The sequence below is a fragment of the Monodelphis domestica genome, chromosome 2 (assembly GCF_027887165.1).
Source record: "Monodelphis domestica isolate mMonDom1 chromosome 2, mMonDom1.pri, whole genome shotgun sequence".
NCBI classification, from domain to species: Eukaryota; Metazoa; Chordata; class Mammalia; order Didelphimorphia; family Didelphidae; genus Monodelphis; species Monodelphis domestica.
Genome location: NC_077228.1, coordinates 80,762,482 through 80,776,947, shown reverse-complemented (window position 1 = coordinate 80,776,947; position 14,466 = coordinate 80,762,482). Strand labels below are relative to the sequence as shown.

General features: G+C 38.1%; 2 protein-coding genes across 2 annotated transcripts in view; one reads left to right on the top strand and one right to left on the bottom strand.

Moving 5' to 3' along the window:
* Positions 1 to 2,289, bottom strand: part of RGL1 (ral guanine nucleotide dissociation stimulator like 1) — a 347,473-nt gene extending 345,184 nt beyond the window's left edge. Inside the window, exon 1 of the mRNA XM_056815635.1 lies at positions 2,219 to 2,289. The gene's annotated coding sequence lies outside the window, so the exon portion shown is untranslated. The remainder of the gene's footprint in view (positions 1 to 2,218) is intronic.
* Positions 2,290 to 2,470: 181 nt separating this feature from the next.
* On the top strand, positions 2,471 to 13,197 carry ARPC5 (actin related protein 2/3 complex subunit 5). Its single transcript, XM_056815637.1, has 4 exons — positions 2,471 to 2,767; positions 5,823 to 5,894; positions 8,794 to 8,970; positions 11,850 to 13,197. The coding sequence occupies exons 1-4, from the start codon at positions 2,624 to 2,626 to the stop codon at positions 11,910 to 11,912; spliced, it is 456 nt and encodes a 151-aa protein (XP_056671615.1). The 5' UTR covers positions 2,471 to 2,623; the 3' UTR covers positions 11,913 to 13,197.
* The last annotated feature ends 1,269 nt before the right edge of the window (positions 13,198 to 14,466 follow it).

The following is a 14,466-nucleotide window of genomic DNA, read 5'->3' as shown; positions in this document are numbered from 1 at the left end:
AATAGTGGAAAGGAAAAAAGTCTAGATCCCTCTTCCCCACATAAATGAAGGTATGTCCCTCAATTCTTTTCTTCTCTATACTATGAAATTTGAGATAATGCCCACATCCTTTCCTTGATACCCCAAAATAAGCATTTGAGGTATTCAATTAAATAAATCTTCCTTGCCATTTAACAATTATTTGTTGTATATCTATTATACACATAACACATGCACCCAGTAAAAGTTCTGAGAATTCAAGGAAATATATGGCATGGTTCCTGAACTCTGGGACCTGTGGGACCAGTTAGAGATTTAAGATTTCTGCATTGCAAGGCCACATATTAAAGGTTAAAATGAGTAATATTAAATGCTATAGAAATTTAGAGAGAGAACTAGATTGAAGCAACTAAGGGAAACCTTATGAAGCATGTAAGAGGCGCTACATCCACAAAGATGGGTGAAAAACCCTAAGAACGGCCAAAGGCCACTTGAGCTAAACATTTTATTAGCCTATTTGAAAAAAACTTTAATTTAAATCAGCACTGTAATACAGTGGTCACTCCCTCCTTGTCAATTACTACTACCATAAGGCCTCTACCATTAGAAAAGACATATGGATGTGCAATGGGATCAAAAAATCTAGCCCAATCATGAAATAGTACATAAACCAAAACTGGTCTGAAACACAAATTGGAAAATCTCCAATGAAAACATTGACTCTTACAAAGTTTAATTATCCCTCTGGCAGGGAGTTTAGTCCCCTCCTCCCTTCATCTATACTTTTGCCCCAGATCCCTAGAATCAAAATACTGCATTTAAACTGACCACCTCACCTCTCTTTGTAACATCTCTCATTTATGTCCCGTTCCTTCAAATGACACTGCTACTCTCCTAGTTTAGGCTCTGATCACCTCATGTCTACACCAGTACAATATCCTGCTGGTTGGTCTTCCTGTCTCAAGCCTCCATCTTCCACTCAGCTTTCTAGAGTTCAGGTCTAACCATATCAACCTCAAACTTCCCCCAACCTTTTCAATACATTTCAGAAGCTCCTTATTACTTCCATGATCAAATACAAAATCTTCTCTTAGTATTCAAAGTTCTTCATAATCTGCCTACCCTAACCTTTACCTTTCCAGTCTTCTTACACCCTTCACTCCCTCATTTACTCTTCCAGGTGACAACCTTCTTGCTGTTCCTCACAGTAGACATTCCTTCCAAGGCTTTTCAAAAGCCGTCCCCTATGCCTGGCACTCTCTTCCTCCTCCCCTCTATTTCCCAGTTTTCCTTGTTTCCTTCAAGTATCATCAACAATAAACCTTTCTTGGTCTCTCTGAGATTGCTGCCACAATTTATCCCATACTTACCTAATTTATATATATTTTTAAATCCTTACCTCCTGATTTTGTTATCTATAGATAGTATTGGTTTCAAGGCTGAAAAGCAGTAAGGGGTAGGCAATTGAGGTTAAGTTCCTTGCCAGAGGTCACACAGTTAAGAAGTATCTGAGGCCACATTTGAATTCTGGACCTCCTGTCTCTAGGTCTGGTTCTCTACACACTGAGACACCTAGCTGTCCCCTATATTTAGTTTATTAGCCCGCCTTGAGAACAGAGACCTTTTTGTTTTTTTTTTTTTTACTTTCTTGGCACACTGCCTGGCACACAGTAGACGTTTAATAACCGCTTTGCTGACAGCTCTCTACCCCTAAGCTCTACGGGTTCATCGCGGGTAGGTCACCAGGGTCCGTCCTCCCATCTGGTCATGATTGCCACCCTCCCAATTTCCAAGCCAGGGTTGGAAGGCTATGTTGGAGCGCTTTTCCATAGTGACTGTTAAATAAAGGGCCTTTTGGGTTCTATCCGTCTGGACCTCTCCCCGGTCTGCCCTGAGATTTATGGAGGAGGGACACATCCTGCTCGACGCGGGGGACCTCAGCTTCCACCGACGTATACTAGTGCATATGCTGGACCCCCTTGCCCCTGGTCCAAGAGTCATCCATCCCTCCACTCCCACGGGCACGAGCCCGTATCCCCCGCAGCTCTGTCAGGACCGAGGTTACAGCGCAGCAGCGGTAGCCGTTACAGCTTGAGCCCATCTTTACCAACCCACCTCCCCCTACTCCAGGCCGGGAAGACTCATATCAGACCAGTTTAGGGACCAGTCCACAGAGTCTGTTTCTATGGTAACCCCCTGGGGATCACGTGACCCGTGCGGACGACCAATCGTGTCTTACCTCTGCCTCCTCCAGCGGTTTTGCTTTCTGCCCTTCCTCTTTTTTTTCCGCCCACCCCTTTTCCCCAACCCCGCCCCCTTTCTGCGGAGGGTGAAGGAGGTAGGGCACTATGCGCCTGCGCACATGGAGAGGCACGCTTCCTCCGCGGGCTCGCGCTGCCTCGGTGGGGGAGGGGCGGGACCGAGAGCGGGAGCCCGCCCCTCCCTAGTACGCCGGCGCATTAGCGGCCGGCGCCGCAGCGGGCGACGCCCCAGAGCGGAAGAGGGAAGTGTAGACGAAGAGAGCAGAAGAAGCCGGAGTCGAAGCCAGACCTGGGGGGGTCGGGGACGGCTGGGGACCCGGGGGAGGGGACTGCGGCGACGACGACAACCACAAGGGCTAACTGCCACCCGGTCCGGCGTGGGAATGTCGAAGCACACGGTGTCGTCGGCCCGGTTCCGAAAAGTGGACGTGGATGAGTATGACGAGAACAAGTTCGTGGACGAAGAGGACGGGGGTGATGGCCAGGCCGGGCCCGATGAGGGCGAGGTGGACTCGTGCCTGCGACAATATCCTTCCGCCCATCGGTGGCCCTCGGGCCGTCCAGTCTTCCTTAGCCTCTCTGGGGGGGAAGCGGCTTACCCTACACCCCACCCGCCCCCGCGCCTGCGTGGACCGGACCTGTCACTGCTCGGGCCCCGGGAAAGAAAGAAGGGGAAGGGGACGGGGACCGGGACGTGCACTCTTCCGCTTCTGCTTCGGGAAGCCCCTGCCCATGAACCTGAGGCGCCCTTTTCTCTTCCTTTCCACGCCACCGCCCTATGATCCTTCGTGAGTTGGTTTTCCTCTAGGATGTGCAGCCCTAACCCACAGAACGCCTGGGAAGAAGGCGTGTTATAGTAGTCCGTGGGGCGTTGTCCCCTGTACAGGCAGATCTGTTGAAGGTCTTTCAGCCAGAGAGGCCCTCGTGGGGGGAGGGGGGCGAAGAGGATCAATTCCTGGAGAAGCCTTTTTTTCTCCAAAATTTGAGGGGTGGGTGGCGATAGAGAGTCTTTATATTCCCAGTCATCTCCCTATTCATTCTGGCAGGTGATTTTTTTTTTTCCTGGTCGTGAAGGTAGTTAGAATAATTTGTTAGAGTAAGCATCGATTAAATAATAGGTGAGTTTTTTCTAATCGTGAAGGTAGTGAGAATAGCCTGTCCAGCATCATTTGAATAATAGATGAGTTCTCTCTAACCTTAAAGGTTGTCAGAATAACCTATTTTGTCCAGCATTGATTAAATAATAAAACTACACTCCTTAATTTAGAGTCCCCTCGATAAAACAAGCTGTCGAGAAAACCTGGTGAAATTATACCTGCCAAGAATTAGGAAGATGTTATCTGTGGGGATCTAAAGTAAAATCCCATATGTCAAAACCTAGAGGAACATAAATGTCTAGAGTAATGCAAAATTATTGGTGTGATTTTGGGATTGTTGCCATTTTTGCTTTAAATGAGGACATCATTTCCCAGCTTTTGCATATCTGAATATTCATAACTGGGTACAAATACATTTTATAAAATGTATGGAAAGGTGTGTGTTGCAGCAACCAAATTGGCTTTTAAAAAGTCTGCTAGAGTTTGTTTTACACTTTTCTAATTGTTCTTGGAATTTTAAAAAATCAGATGGTAAAGAACTTTTTAATAAGCCTTTTTTAATATGTGAGATTGAAGTGTTGGTAGAAATGTGCAAAAAGTAAATATATTTGGGAGTACCCTTTATGCTCTATTGCCTTTCTGTTCGTGAAATATATAGTAATCATCCCCCCCTTCCTATATGTATCTAAACTACAAAAAAGAATTTGAGAAACCCCCTATTAGCTTTGAACTACTAGTTCAAATACTAAGGCAGGGCTAGGGTTTTTTAGATTTTTTTAAAAAATCAATCATTGCTTCCTTCTAGCCAATGGGTTCTAAGAAACATTATCCTTTCCTATTTATCATCAATTTTCTTCTGTAAACAAATTATCATTTGAAAACAGCTTGATGTAATATAATAAAAGAGTATGGGCATTTTAGAGGTCTAGGTTCTAATCCCAGCTTCTTGTTTCAGAGCCATGTGACCTAGGGCAGGTCAATTCCCCTTCCAAGCCCAGTTTCCCTAATTCGGAAATGAAGGGGTTGGGCTAAATGAACTCTTTCTAAGGTCCCTTAGTGCCCTAAGCCCATGATTTTGAGTGATGGATTTAACATATCTCAGTGATTTTTAAGTGATATATGGTTATATTTTGATTAGGATATTCACTTCATTGAAAATATTAGTAAATCACTTGATAAAACTGCACTTATTTAAAAAATAGATTTGTCTTTATTTTACTAGAGCTCGGGAAAGATATACAATATTGGAGCCAGTCTATATGGTTCTAGAGATGGAGGAAACAAATGAACACTGTGGTTTTCCTTTTAGGGGAATAACTCTACATTCTGGCAATCTGATTGGCTTTCAGTTCCTCATGATTGCTTAGTGGTGTTTTCAAGGAGAATCTGAGTCTTTTTGGGATGATCTAAATTTAGTGATTAACCTTTTGAAAAGTCCAAGAAAAAGAGGGAAAGATAAAACAGTTAAGTGAAACTTTTTTTTTCATGATTCACAGTATTTACTTATTTTTGAGATATAAATGCTCCCACTGAAAATTTAATGATCATCTCCCAAGAGGTTTCACAAATGGATTAAAACATAACCTTGAACTATACCCTAGTCAGAAAATATTTGAAGGACTGCCCTCAATTCTGATCAGCTCATTTTAGATTAGATTTTGCTATGTTATAGAGAGCATGGAAGAGAGCCACAAGGTATTGAAGGATTTCATGTTCATACTATATGAAGATTTACTGAAGGAATCAAGTTTATTCAACCTATTTAAGGAAAGATTTAGCAGCAAGTCAATTATTTTTGTCTCTAAGCATTTGAGACACTTCCTAGCTCTGTGACCCTGGGCAAGTCTTAAGTGAAACTTATAATGAACAAACAAAACAGGAAATTATTTATGGTTTATTGCCCCTTCATACCCTGATTTACTAGTGCTTTATGGAGGTTGGCCTGATGAGATATTGCAAAGGTGCCATTGGTTCAATTTAGCAGTGTTTTAGTATCCCCTTTAACTTAGTATAAGGTGTTAGTAGCAAGATGGTATCATTGTTTTTAGTCTTAACCTCATATTTTAGTAGGTGATCAGCCAAGGTTTTCCCTATTGGGTATACATCATTTAGGGGCCTTATAATTCTAATGTAACATTTTGGGGTTTCTCGAATACCAGCTTTGTTACATCTTGGGATAAGTTTTTGCACACTGGTGTTATTTAAAAATCAAAACCTTTCAAGCTTAATTTAAGAATTTTAGAAACAAATGTGAATGAATTAAATAATATCAAATGGTAGTGACACCTTTTTTATTTTTTGCAAGTATTTATAATATGAAAAGTAATAGTTCGTTATAAATTTACCTCCTGGAAGCTAGCACATCAAATTTTCTCACTAAAAGTAACAATAATGTTTACTTGAATACATAAAGGGACAATTTTTCATGAATAGCTTTAATGCATTTCAGTGCTTGGTTTTCTTGTTATCCTTAACTTCCATTACAGGGAACATGACAGCTGCATTACAAGCAGCTCTGAAAAATCCTCCAATCAACACCAAGAGTCAGGCAGTTAAGGTAAGTCATTAACAGCTTAAATGATCTCTGTTCCTATTACATGATATTTACTGAGGCTTAGGTAAATGGAAAATTCAAAAAAGCCCATGTTTTTATTTCTTCAACTATCTTATAAACTCCTTGACAGCATAGACACAAAGATAATAACAATACAAAGCAGTATATGATAAATAGAGGCAGCTGGGTAGTGCAAGGGATAGAGTGCCTAGTGTCGAAAATTCTTCTTCCTAAATTAAAATCTGGCTTCAGATAATAGCTAAGTGATCTTGGGCAAGTCATTAAACCCTGTTGGCCTCAGTTTCCTCATCTATAAAATGAGCTGGAAAAGGAAATGCCTAACCACTCCAGCGTCTTTGTCAAGAAAATAACAAATGGGGTCATGAAAAGTTGGAAACAAATGAACAACAATGGCATATTTTCCTCATAAGGTTAACATTACTATAAGAGTTAAATGATATGATTTATAACGTAGAATGTGGACAAAGGAATTAATTTGGAATCATAGAATCTGAGTTTGAATCCTGTAATTCACTTAATTTCTCTGAGTATCCTCATCTGTAAGATAAGGAATTTGGATTAAATTATTTCCAAGGTATCTTCCCACTCTAGTTCTGTGACCTTTTGCTTATAAAAATGTCAGCTGTGATCATGATTCATCATTAGTCCAGTCTGGAGGTGAAATTTGAACTAGGCCTTGAAGGATAGGTGGAATTTCTCTAGTTTGTCAAAATAAATTCATTCTCTTCATTCACTGACTTCTAACAGAGTAAGTATTGTTGCCACCAATGAAATTATGTGTAATATCTCTGAATCTATTCTCATTAGATGTCCTAAATAAATACAGGAAAAGATTGGGTTTTAAGGTTTTGTTTTATGGCAAACAATATGTAATATCTTAAATGTGGAAATAATCTAAGCAGACTGACTTTCTAACAGAAACAAATTTCCTTGATTTCTAAACTCGGTGGGGAGCTTTTCTGAAGTAGTAGTTTAGTAGCTTTTATCATTTTTCATATGGGAGGTTCTACATTGCAATGGCTGAATAAATATTCTCCAAATCCTTTAGCTGCATAGTTTTTAAATTACTTCCCTACAGATAACAGTATGTGGTGGAAACATTTTGTAAAATTTCAATTTAAAGTATACTAAAGGTATTCTAAAGGGAGAAAGGAAATATCGAAATAATGTTTCTTTGGTTGGTCTGATTATTTACCTAGGGTCCTGGGAATATATGGAAGTGAAAAAATAGATTTATTCTTTGGGTAGCCTTTTGTAAATGAAATTGTTGAAGACAAATGAGGATCTATACATTTTGCCACACTAATCTTAGTCTCTACTGAAATAATGAAAGAATCATATTCTTTTAAAGGAAAAGTTAATGCAAGGTGAAATCGAAACCATCTTTAAAAATTTTAGATCTTGGGGTGCAGCTGGGTAGTTCAGTGGATTCAGAGCCAGGCCTAGAGACAGGAAGTCCTAGTATTGATCCTAAGGTGAAGGTAAGGGTTTAAAAAATAAATTTAGATCTTGGCCTGCAACTTTGAGACTGATTTATGACCAGATAAAATTAAAGTCAAAGCACAACATGGGTTCAAATCCCACCACAGAAGTCACTTAACCCACTTTTCCTTCAATTTCCTAGACTATATGGCCTCTAAAGTTCCTTCTGTCTCTAAATCTCTGGCTGGATTCATCCAGATAGCAAAAATTTCAAACTTTTAGGCCATATTTAAAAGTTGCAGCCATTTGTAACATTAAAAAATGTCAAAGTACAAAGACTAAGGTATGGTAAATATGCCTTCATAAATTTTTTTTCTCACTAGGAGTAACAACTTTTTTTTTAACTTCCTCCTTTTCTTTTTCTCCAGACTTCCTTTAGTCTTTAGAAAGATGTTAAAATAATATTGATCTTGCCTTCAGCTTCATATTGAATGTAAATACTTGGTTTGGGATGTTCTGATATTGCCTTTATAACAATGTTACCATCTTAGCATGTCAGGATTATATAATTCACCTTCACTTCTACTAAGTTGTATATTATACTTTTTAAAGTATATAAACGTTGTCTTTGTGGTTATTGTATCTGTTTTTCTAGATACTTTACAAAATAATCATGGTAAAATTATAGTCATGGGTAAACAATTTAATGAATAAGCAATATAAGGTTGAGAATTTACTGAGACTGGATGGAAACTAGAGAATAAATTATATTCATCTCAGGTTTCAACAACCAGTAAAATTCTAGACATATTCTTAAGTTAACAATTTAAGGCTACCCTTCTTATAGAGCCACAGAAAAGCCAAGAAAACTATAGACTATTCAGAATGCCATGACTGCAGCAGGAAGGAAAACTGGATAAATAGGAGAAAAGAATTCTTGTTCTCTTTGTCGGAAAGTCTTAATTCTGGATCAGGAACCACTATCCCATATACCAGACCAGTGTTATCTTGACCTAAACTAATATAATCCAGAATTCCTTCACTGGCCTATTTCTTACATCAGCCTTTGGAGACCCAGCTATAGATTGTCTGTTATGTTATGGAAGTCCCTAGCACACACATACCACTTGTGGCTTAGAGATAATATTGAGATAACTCTCCTCTTGCCTGAAACTGGGTTATGTTCCTATCTCCTTTAGTGATCTAGTAGCTCCTGGTAGAAGGAAAGTGCTTTGGGACCTGAGTTTAGATCTCCACTCTGGTTCTTATTACTTGGTGACTAAACCACTCCAGGCCTCCAATTACTTATTGGTAAAGTCCCTTTCCAACTCTAACCCTTTGATCTATCCTGCCTGGTTGACTATGAAACCCTTTCCAGCTGCTGTGAGGAATTATTCCCGAGTATCAACTGATTCAGCTCCTCATCATTATACTTGTATATGTGTGTGTTTTCTTGTAGGACCGAGCAGGCAGCATTGTCCTGAAGGTGCTCATCTCTTTTAAAGCTAATGATATTGAAAAGGCAGTGCAGTCTCTGGACAAGAACGGTGTGGATCTTCTCATGAAGTACATTTATAAAGGTTTTGAAAGTCCCTCGGATAACAGCAGTGCTGTGCTACTGCAGTGGCACGAAAAGGTCAGTTTCTGATATGATGTTTTCGTGAAGTTGGTGGCAAGAGTAAAAAATACTTCTAACAGAGGACTTTGCTTCTAGTGGTCTATCTTCATTTTTCTTCTGGCTATTTTTACAGATAATTATTTTAAAAGAAGGTTTAGACTTTGGTGTTCACTGTCCTAGATTTAGGCTGTTTTACTACTTTTGACCCTAATATTCTCTGTAGAATATATATATACGTTTCAGTACTTGAGGGACCTACGGTATCAGTATGAGGAACTCTAAATTCAGTAGATTGTCCTTACACAACACAATGGTTCAAAATTCTTTTTGCTCAGCAGACAATCTAGATGAGCTTTTCCAGGTTTAACTTGGCTGGTCCTCAGAAAAGAGAATTGCACTTTATCACTGGGCCTATATTCAAAGCCTTTCTGTCTTGGTAGGACCTACCTGAGCTTATATTCTTTGTGTACAGTGTTTGAGAACCCAAGGTTGTCTCCACAACATGATGATGCATTTGAGTAGGACTTTATGTATGGTAATACTGCTGGAATAATATATGACAAGTAATCAGTAAGCATTAAGTACTAGCTATGTGCCAGGCACTTTGCAAAGTGTTCAGGATATAGAAAGAGAAAGCAATCCTTCCCTCAAGGAACTCACAGCCTAATAAGAAAGACAAGCAATGAAGCAAACAATTCTGTATAAACAAGCTCTATACAGGATAAATAGAAGAGAAGGTAACTAGAATTAAGAGGATCAGGAAAGGCATCCTGTGGAAGCAGAGATTTTTTTCTAGGACTTGAAAGAAGCCAGTAGGTGGAGATGAGGAGAGAGAATCCAAGGATTAGGGAAAGCCAGAGAAAATGCAGGTAGTCAAGAGATGGAGTGTCTGAGGAATAGCCAGGAAGCCAGTGGCACTGGATCAAGAGAGTAAGTGAAAAAGGGAAAGGTATAAGAAGACCGGAAGGGTAGAAGGAGGGACCAAGGTTGTGAAGGGCTTTGAACACCAGAGAATTTCATATTTGATCCCAGAAGCAATAGGGAACCATTGGAGTTTATTGAGTAAGATGATGGTCAATTTGTGCTTTCAAAAAGTTACTTTGGTGGCTAAGTGGAAGGTGAACTTGAGTGGGGAGAAGACTTGTGGCAGGTTCGTGAACCAACAGGCTATCATAGTAGTTCAGACATATGAAGATGAGATCCTGGTGGTGTCAAAGGAAAGAAGAAAGTATGTTTGAGAGTTGTGCTGAAGGTGAAATTGACAGGCCTTGTTAACAGACTGGGGATGGTTGAGAAATAGAGAAGAGTCAAGGATGACATCTGAGTTTTGAACCTGGGTGATTACAAGACTGATAGTGCTCTCAAAATTAATGGGAAAGTTATGTGTATATGTAATTATACTACAAAGTATCTTTCACTACTGTAAGTCAGGTTTTTACTTTGTAACAAGAACCAAGAAATCTTAAACTGAATTGCTGTTAGGCAAAATATTTCCCCGGAGTATAGGCATGTAAACAAAACCCTTAGTAAATAACATACATTGAAGTGTGAAAGTCTATAATTTTTTTATAAGTTAATATTAATATGTTAGTTATGTATGTATGATAGAGCCTTAAATATATGAGTGTTGACTATAAAGTAACAAGACTGATTTTTGTATGTGTGACTTATAGGGGTAGTTTTATTTTATAGGTAGCATTTTTCAAATGTGCACTGGCATATTTGCTTTGTGCTGGAACCAATTACCATATCTTACATAATTATGCCTTTAGATAGTGTGAATCTGAATACTTGAAACTACCTCAGAGGATTAATCATTCACACTAAACAAGAGCCAGTATTTAGTCATCCCTTGTACTATATGTATATAGCATTTTTTTTTTAAAACCCTGACCTTATGTCTTGGTCAATACTGTGCATTGGTTCCAAGGCAGAAGAGTGATAAGGGCTAGGCAATGGGGTGTCAAGTGACTTGCCCAGGGTCACACAACCAGGAAGTGTCTGAATCCAGATTTGAACCTAGGACCTCCTATCTCTTAATCCTCTGAGCTACCCAGCTGCCCCTTGCATATACCATTTATAAAGTGTGGTATCATTTCATTTTCTTAATAACAGAAGTGAACTAAATTATTCTCTTGTACTATTTTTAGTTTTTTTTAATGTAGTTCAAATATATGTGCTTTAATGTAATTGCCACCTTTCATGTAAGTAATAGTCATTGAAAATTTAATATTTTCTAATTGCTACTAAGTGACTTTTTAAAAATATTTTATAAATTGTAATGATAATCCTGGCTTTGATATGCCATAATTAACTTACCTTTACACAAACATACAATTTATAATTTGCTCCTATCAAGTATGCATACAAGATTATTAAAACTTAAAATTGCTAAATCATGTCCTTGTATGTAAAACATAGATGCATAAACACACAGCCATTCAGGTTGAGGATAATGATGGAAAATTCAATTTTTTTAAATTACTTTTGTAAGAAAATAAATAGTCATGGTTTAAATATTTTAGCGTATCTTATTAGTTATTAAACAGTACCTTTTTAATTTAACTTTTAAAAATTACCCCAATCTAAATAGATATTGAAATGGTAGATTTTAAATTGAATCACTGGCTCATCATTCATAATGAAATAGCCTATAAATATATTTGAGAATTTGCATATGTCTGCTGGTTCCATTTATATTGTCCATTTGTTCATGAATTTAAATGGGAAAACTTCATTTTGTTGCTTCTTTTCAACACATTATACATTAACCATGAAGTCAACATCTTCATTCCTTTTTGGATTACCAATACACATTAACTCTCAACATTTTATATAATCTAAAGATGTTTGGTTAATGATTTTGTGTCAATATTTGCCTTTTGGTTTGTTTCTAGGCACTTGCTGCTGGAGGGGTGGGGTCCATTGTTCGTGTCTTGACTGCCAGGAAAACGGTTTAGTCCAGCAAGAAGTGAGCATCTGCCACAGCTATGGGAATTGCTGGTACAAAGACCAAAACAGCCAAATGCCACTGCTGCCCTGTGGGGAGCATCTTCGTCTCTCAGCTTTGCCTTCTTGCTTCTTTTTTCATATCTGTGAAGGAAAAAAAAATGCATATCAGTTTTTCTTTAGTTAAAAATTGGGGTAATGTAGAGGTGCAATTTTGTTTTAGCAGGCATATTTGATGCTCTCAAAACTGTTTCAGTCACACACACACACACACATCTGTGTATAAAATGATTTGCATTCAAGCATATTTATGCAGTTTTAACCCCCACTGGCTGGATCTTTTAAGCTAATAGAAAAGTATTTGATCAGAACCTGAGAGCAGTGTCTTAACACATTGCCAAACAGAGGAGTATACCTTAAAAAAAGATGTTTGAGAGACTGGCAGCTATTAACATTGCAAAAGTGGACCAACTGCTAGTCAAGAAGAATGTATTACTGAAACAGATTTTTTTTTTTTAAGAAAATACACACCTTGCAGCTTTGGTTCTCTTTGCATCCAGATTATCTATGTTGTGAGTTGTGTGTTCTTTTTCTCAGCATCTACTATTTATATCTTCTCAGTTTCTTTGACTATTGTGAGTCCAGAACAAGGGGTCAAAGTATAGTCATAAGTATCTGCACAATATTATTCCTGACTAGCATAAACATAAAGCTTTTGCCCCAGTGGAATGGCCCTATTTAAGGGAGCTGTGATCCTGATGGGAATCATGATATGATTCATGTCCTGGACAGCACCTGAATAAATGCTATTTCCTACAAAAGGCATAGTAGCTGCCTTGAACAGTATGAAATGTACAACTGGTATGTGCCCTATAGTTGTGTCTCTGATCAGTGTTCTTCAGGTAGTTGGGATCTCAAAAGATTTGGTTCTGATCCAAACAAATACACATTCCGTGTAATATTACAGTGTTTTGTTTTTAAGAGAAACAGCTACACAGCAAAAAGTGTTTACTTTGTTGGATAAACCAAATCATTTCTCTCAAAAATGACAGGTGCTTTAAAAAAGCTATTCTTCAGGAACTCTAGAGCAAATCACCTGGGACCACCTGAATGCATATGACCAGGAGGGAAACCAGCCTATATCTAATACTTACATCCGACACCAGTTCACATATCAGTAACTTCTGTGAAAACTGGTGCAGAATTTCAGAAAACTCTTTGCTGTTTTTGATACCTGCTCTTTTTTTTTTGTAAAAATGAAGTTCTGAAAATAAATTGTCATTGTTGAATATTTTATTTTTCTAGTTGCATTTTTTTTAAATATGAGGGTAAAGGCTATATAGAGGAAAGAATTTATGTAACTGTCTTGACTGGAAAAAGTTATGTCGGCATCATTTCCTGGGGCTATCAATTTATTCCTGGGTCCAGCTTGTCATGTAAAATTCCCTCATAATGAAAATTTTAAAGGAAACTACAAATATAGTAGTTGGATAGGCAGAGGGAAACAGCAAGATTAAAATTTCCATGCTAGAAGAAATCCCCATGTTTTTACTGGGTCAAATGCTTACAAAAATTAATGTTTGCACTGACGTTTAGAGATTAAAAACAGAAACAAAAGCATTGGCAAATCAGAGCTCAGCCATTGAAGCATAATCAAACTGGGTGAAGGGACAACAAATCATGTCATATAATGAATAAAAATTAAGAGAAAACTGAGAGATGGCATATCTGTCTTCAAATACTTGGAGTGCTGTAGTCTGGAATATGCATACTCTGTTATAATGGAGATAGAACTAGGCTTCAGAAGTACTCAAGTTAAAGAATTTTGAGATGACTGATTTGTTAACCATAGAATATGGATCTCCATAATTACCACTCCAGACTGCAGACATTTCATTGTGGTAGGTAATAGTTGATTCTCACAAACAGATTTGAGAATGGAAATCTGTTAACCAAAACTTATTGTTGGAAGTATCTACTGTGACTGAGATGATTTATTTGACAAGTATTTGGGTGTCCATTATGGAGATAAAGAGAATTTGTTCTTTTTCCATGAAGTGCTAAGCTTCTTATTAAATATAATAAGTGGGTATAAGGAATATTGAATTTGGAGTCAAACACTGAGTTTGAACTCTCAGTTGTGTGATTCTTACTTTCCTCATCTCTAAAATGGACTTGGTAATTTGCATTATCTGCTTCACAATTGGCAGAGCTCAAATGTATTTGAAGTTCTCTCTAATAATAAGAGTCATATAAATATTGAAAGTTTAAGAATACAACATGGTTGGGGAGTTACTTAAGCATAGAAATAATAGATAAACTATATGTACTGTAGACAAGTAGAGTTGTCAGATGAGACAACTTAGGTTTAGGTACCTGGGGAAAAGTTTTGTGGGGCAGATCAAACTTAGGAGGCAGTTTGAAGGTATGAACATTGAATAGGAAGATAAATCCAGTTTACAAAAACCTCATTACCTCATTGGATCGCTTAAGTTCACCTTATCCCTGGTTCATGCAGCCTAAAGAACCCAGGACACCAGTTTTGAATATAATCTGGGATGAACC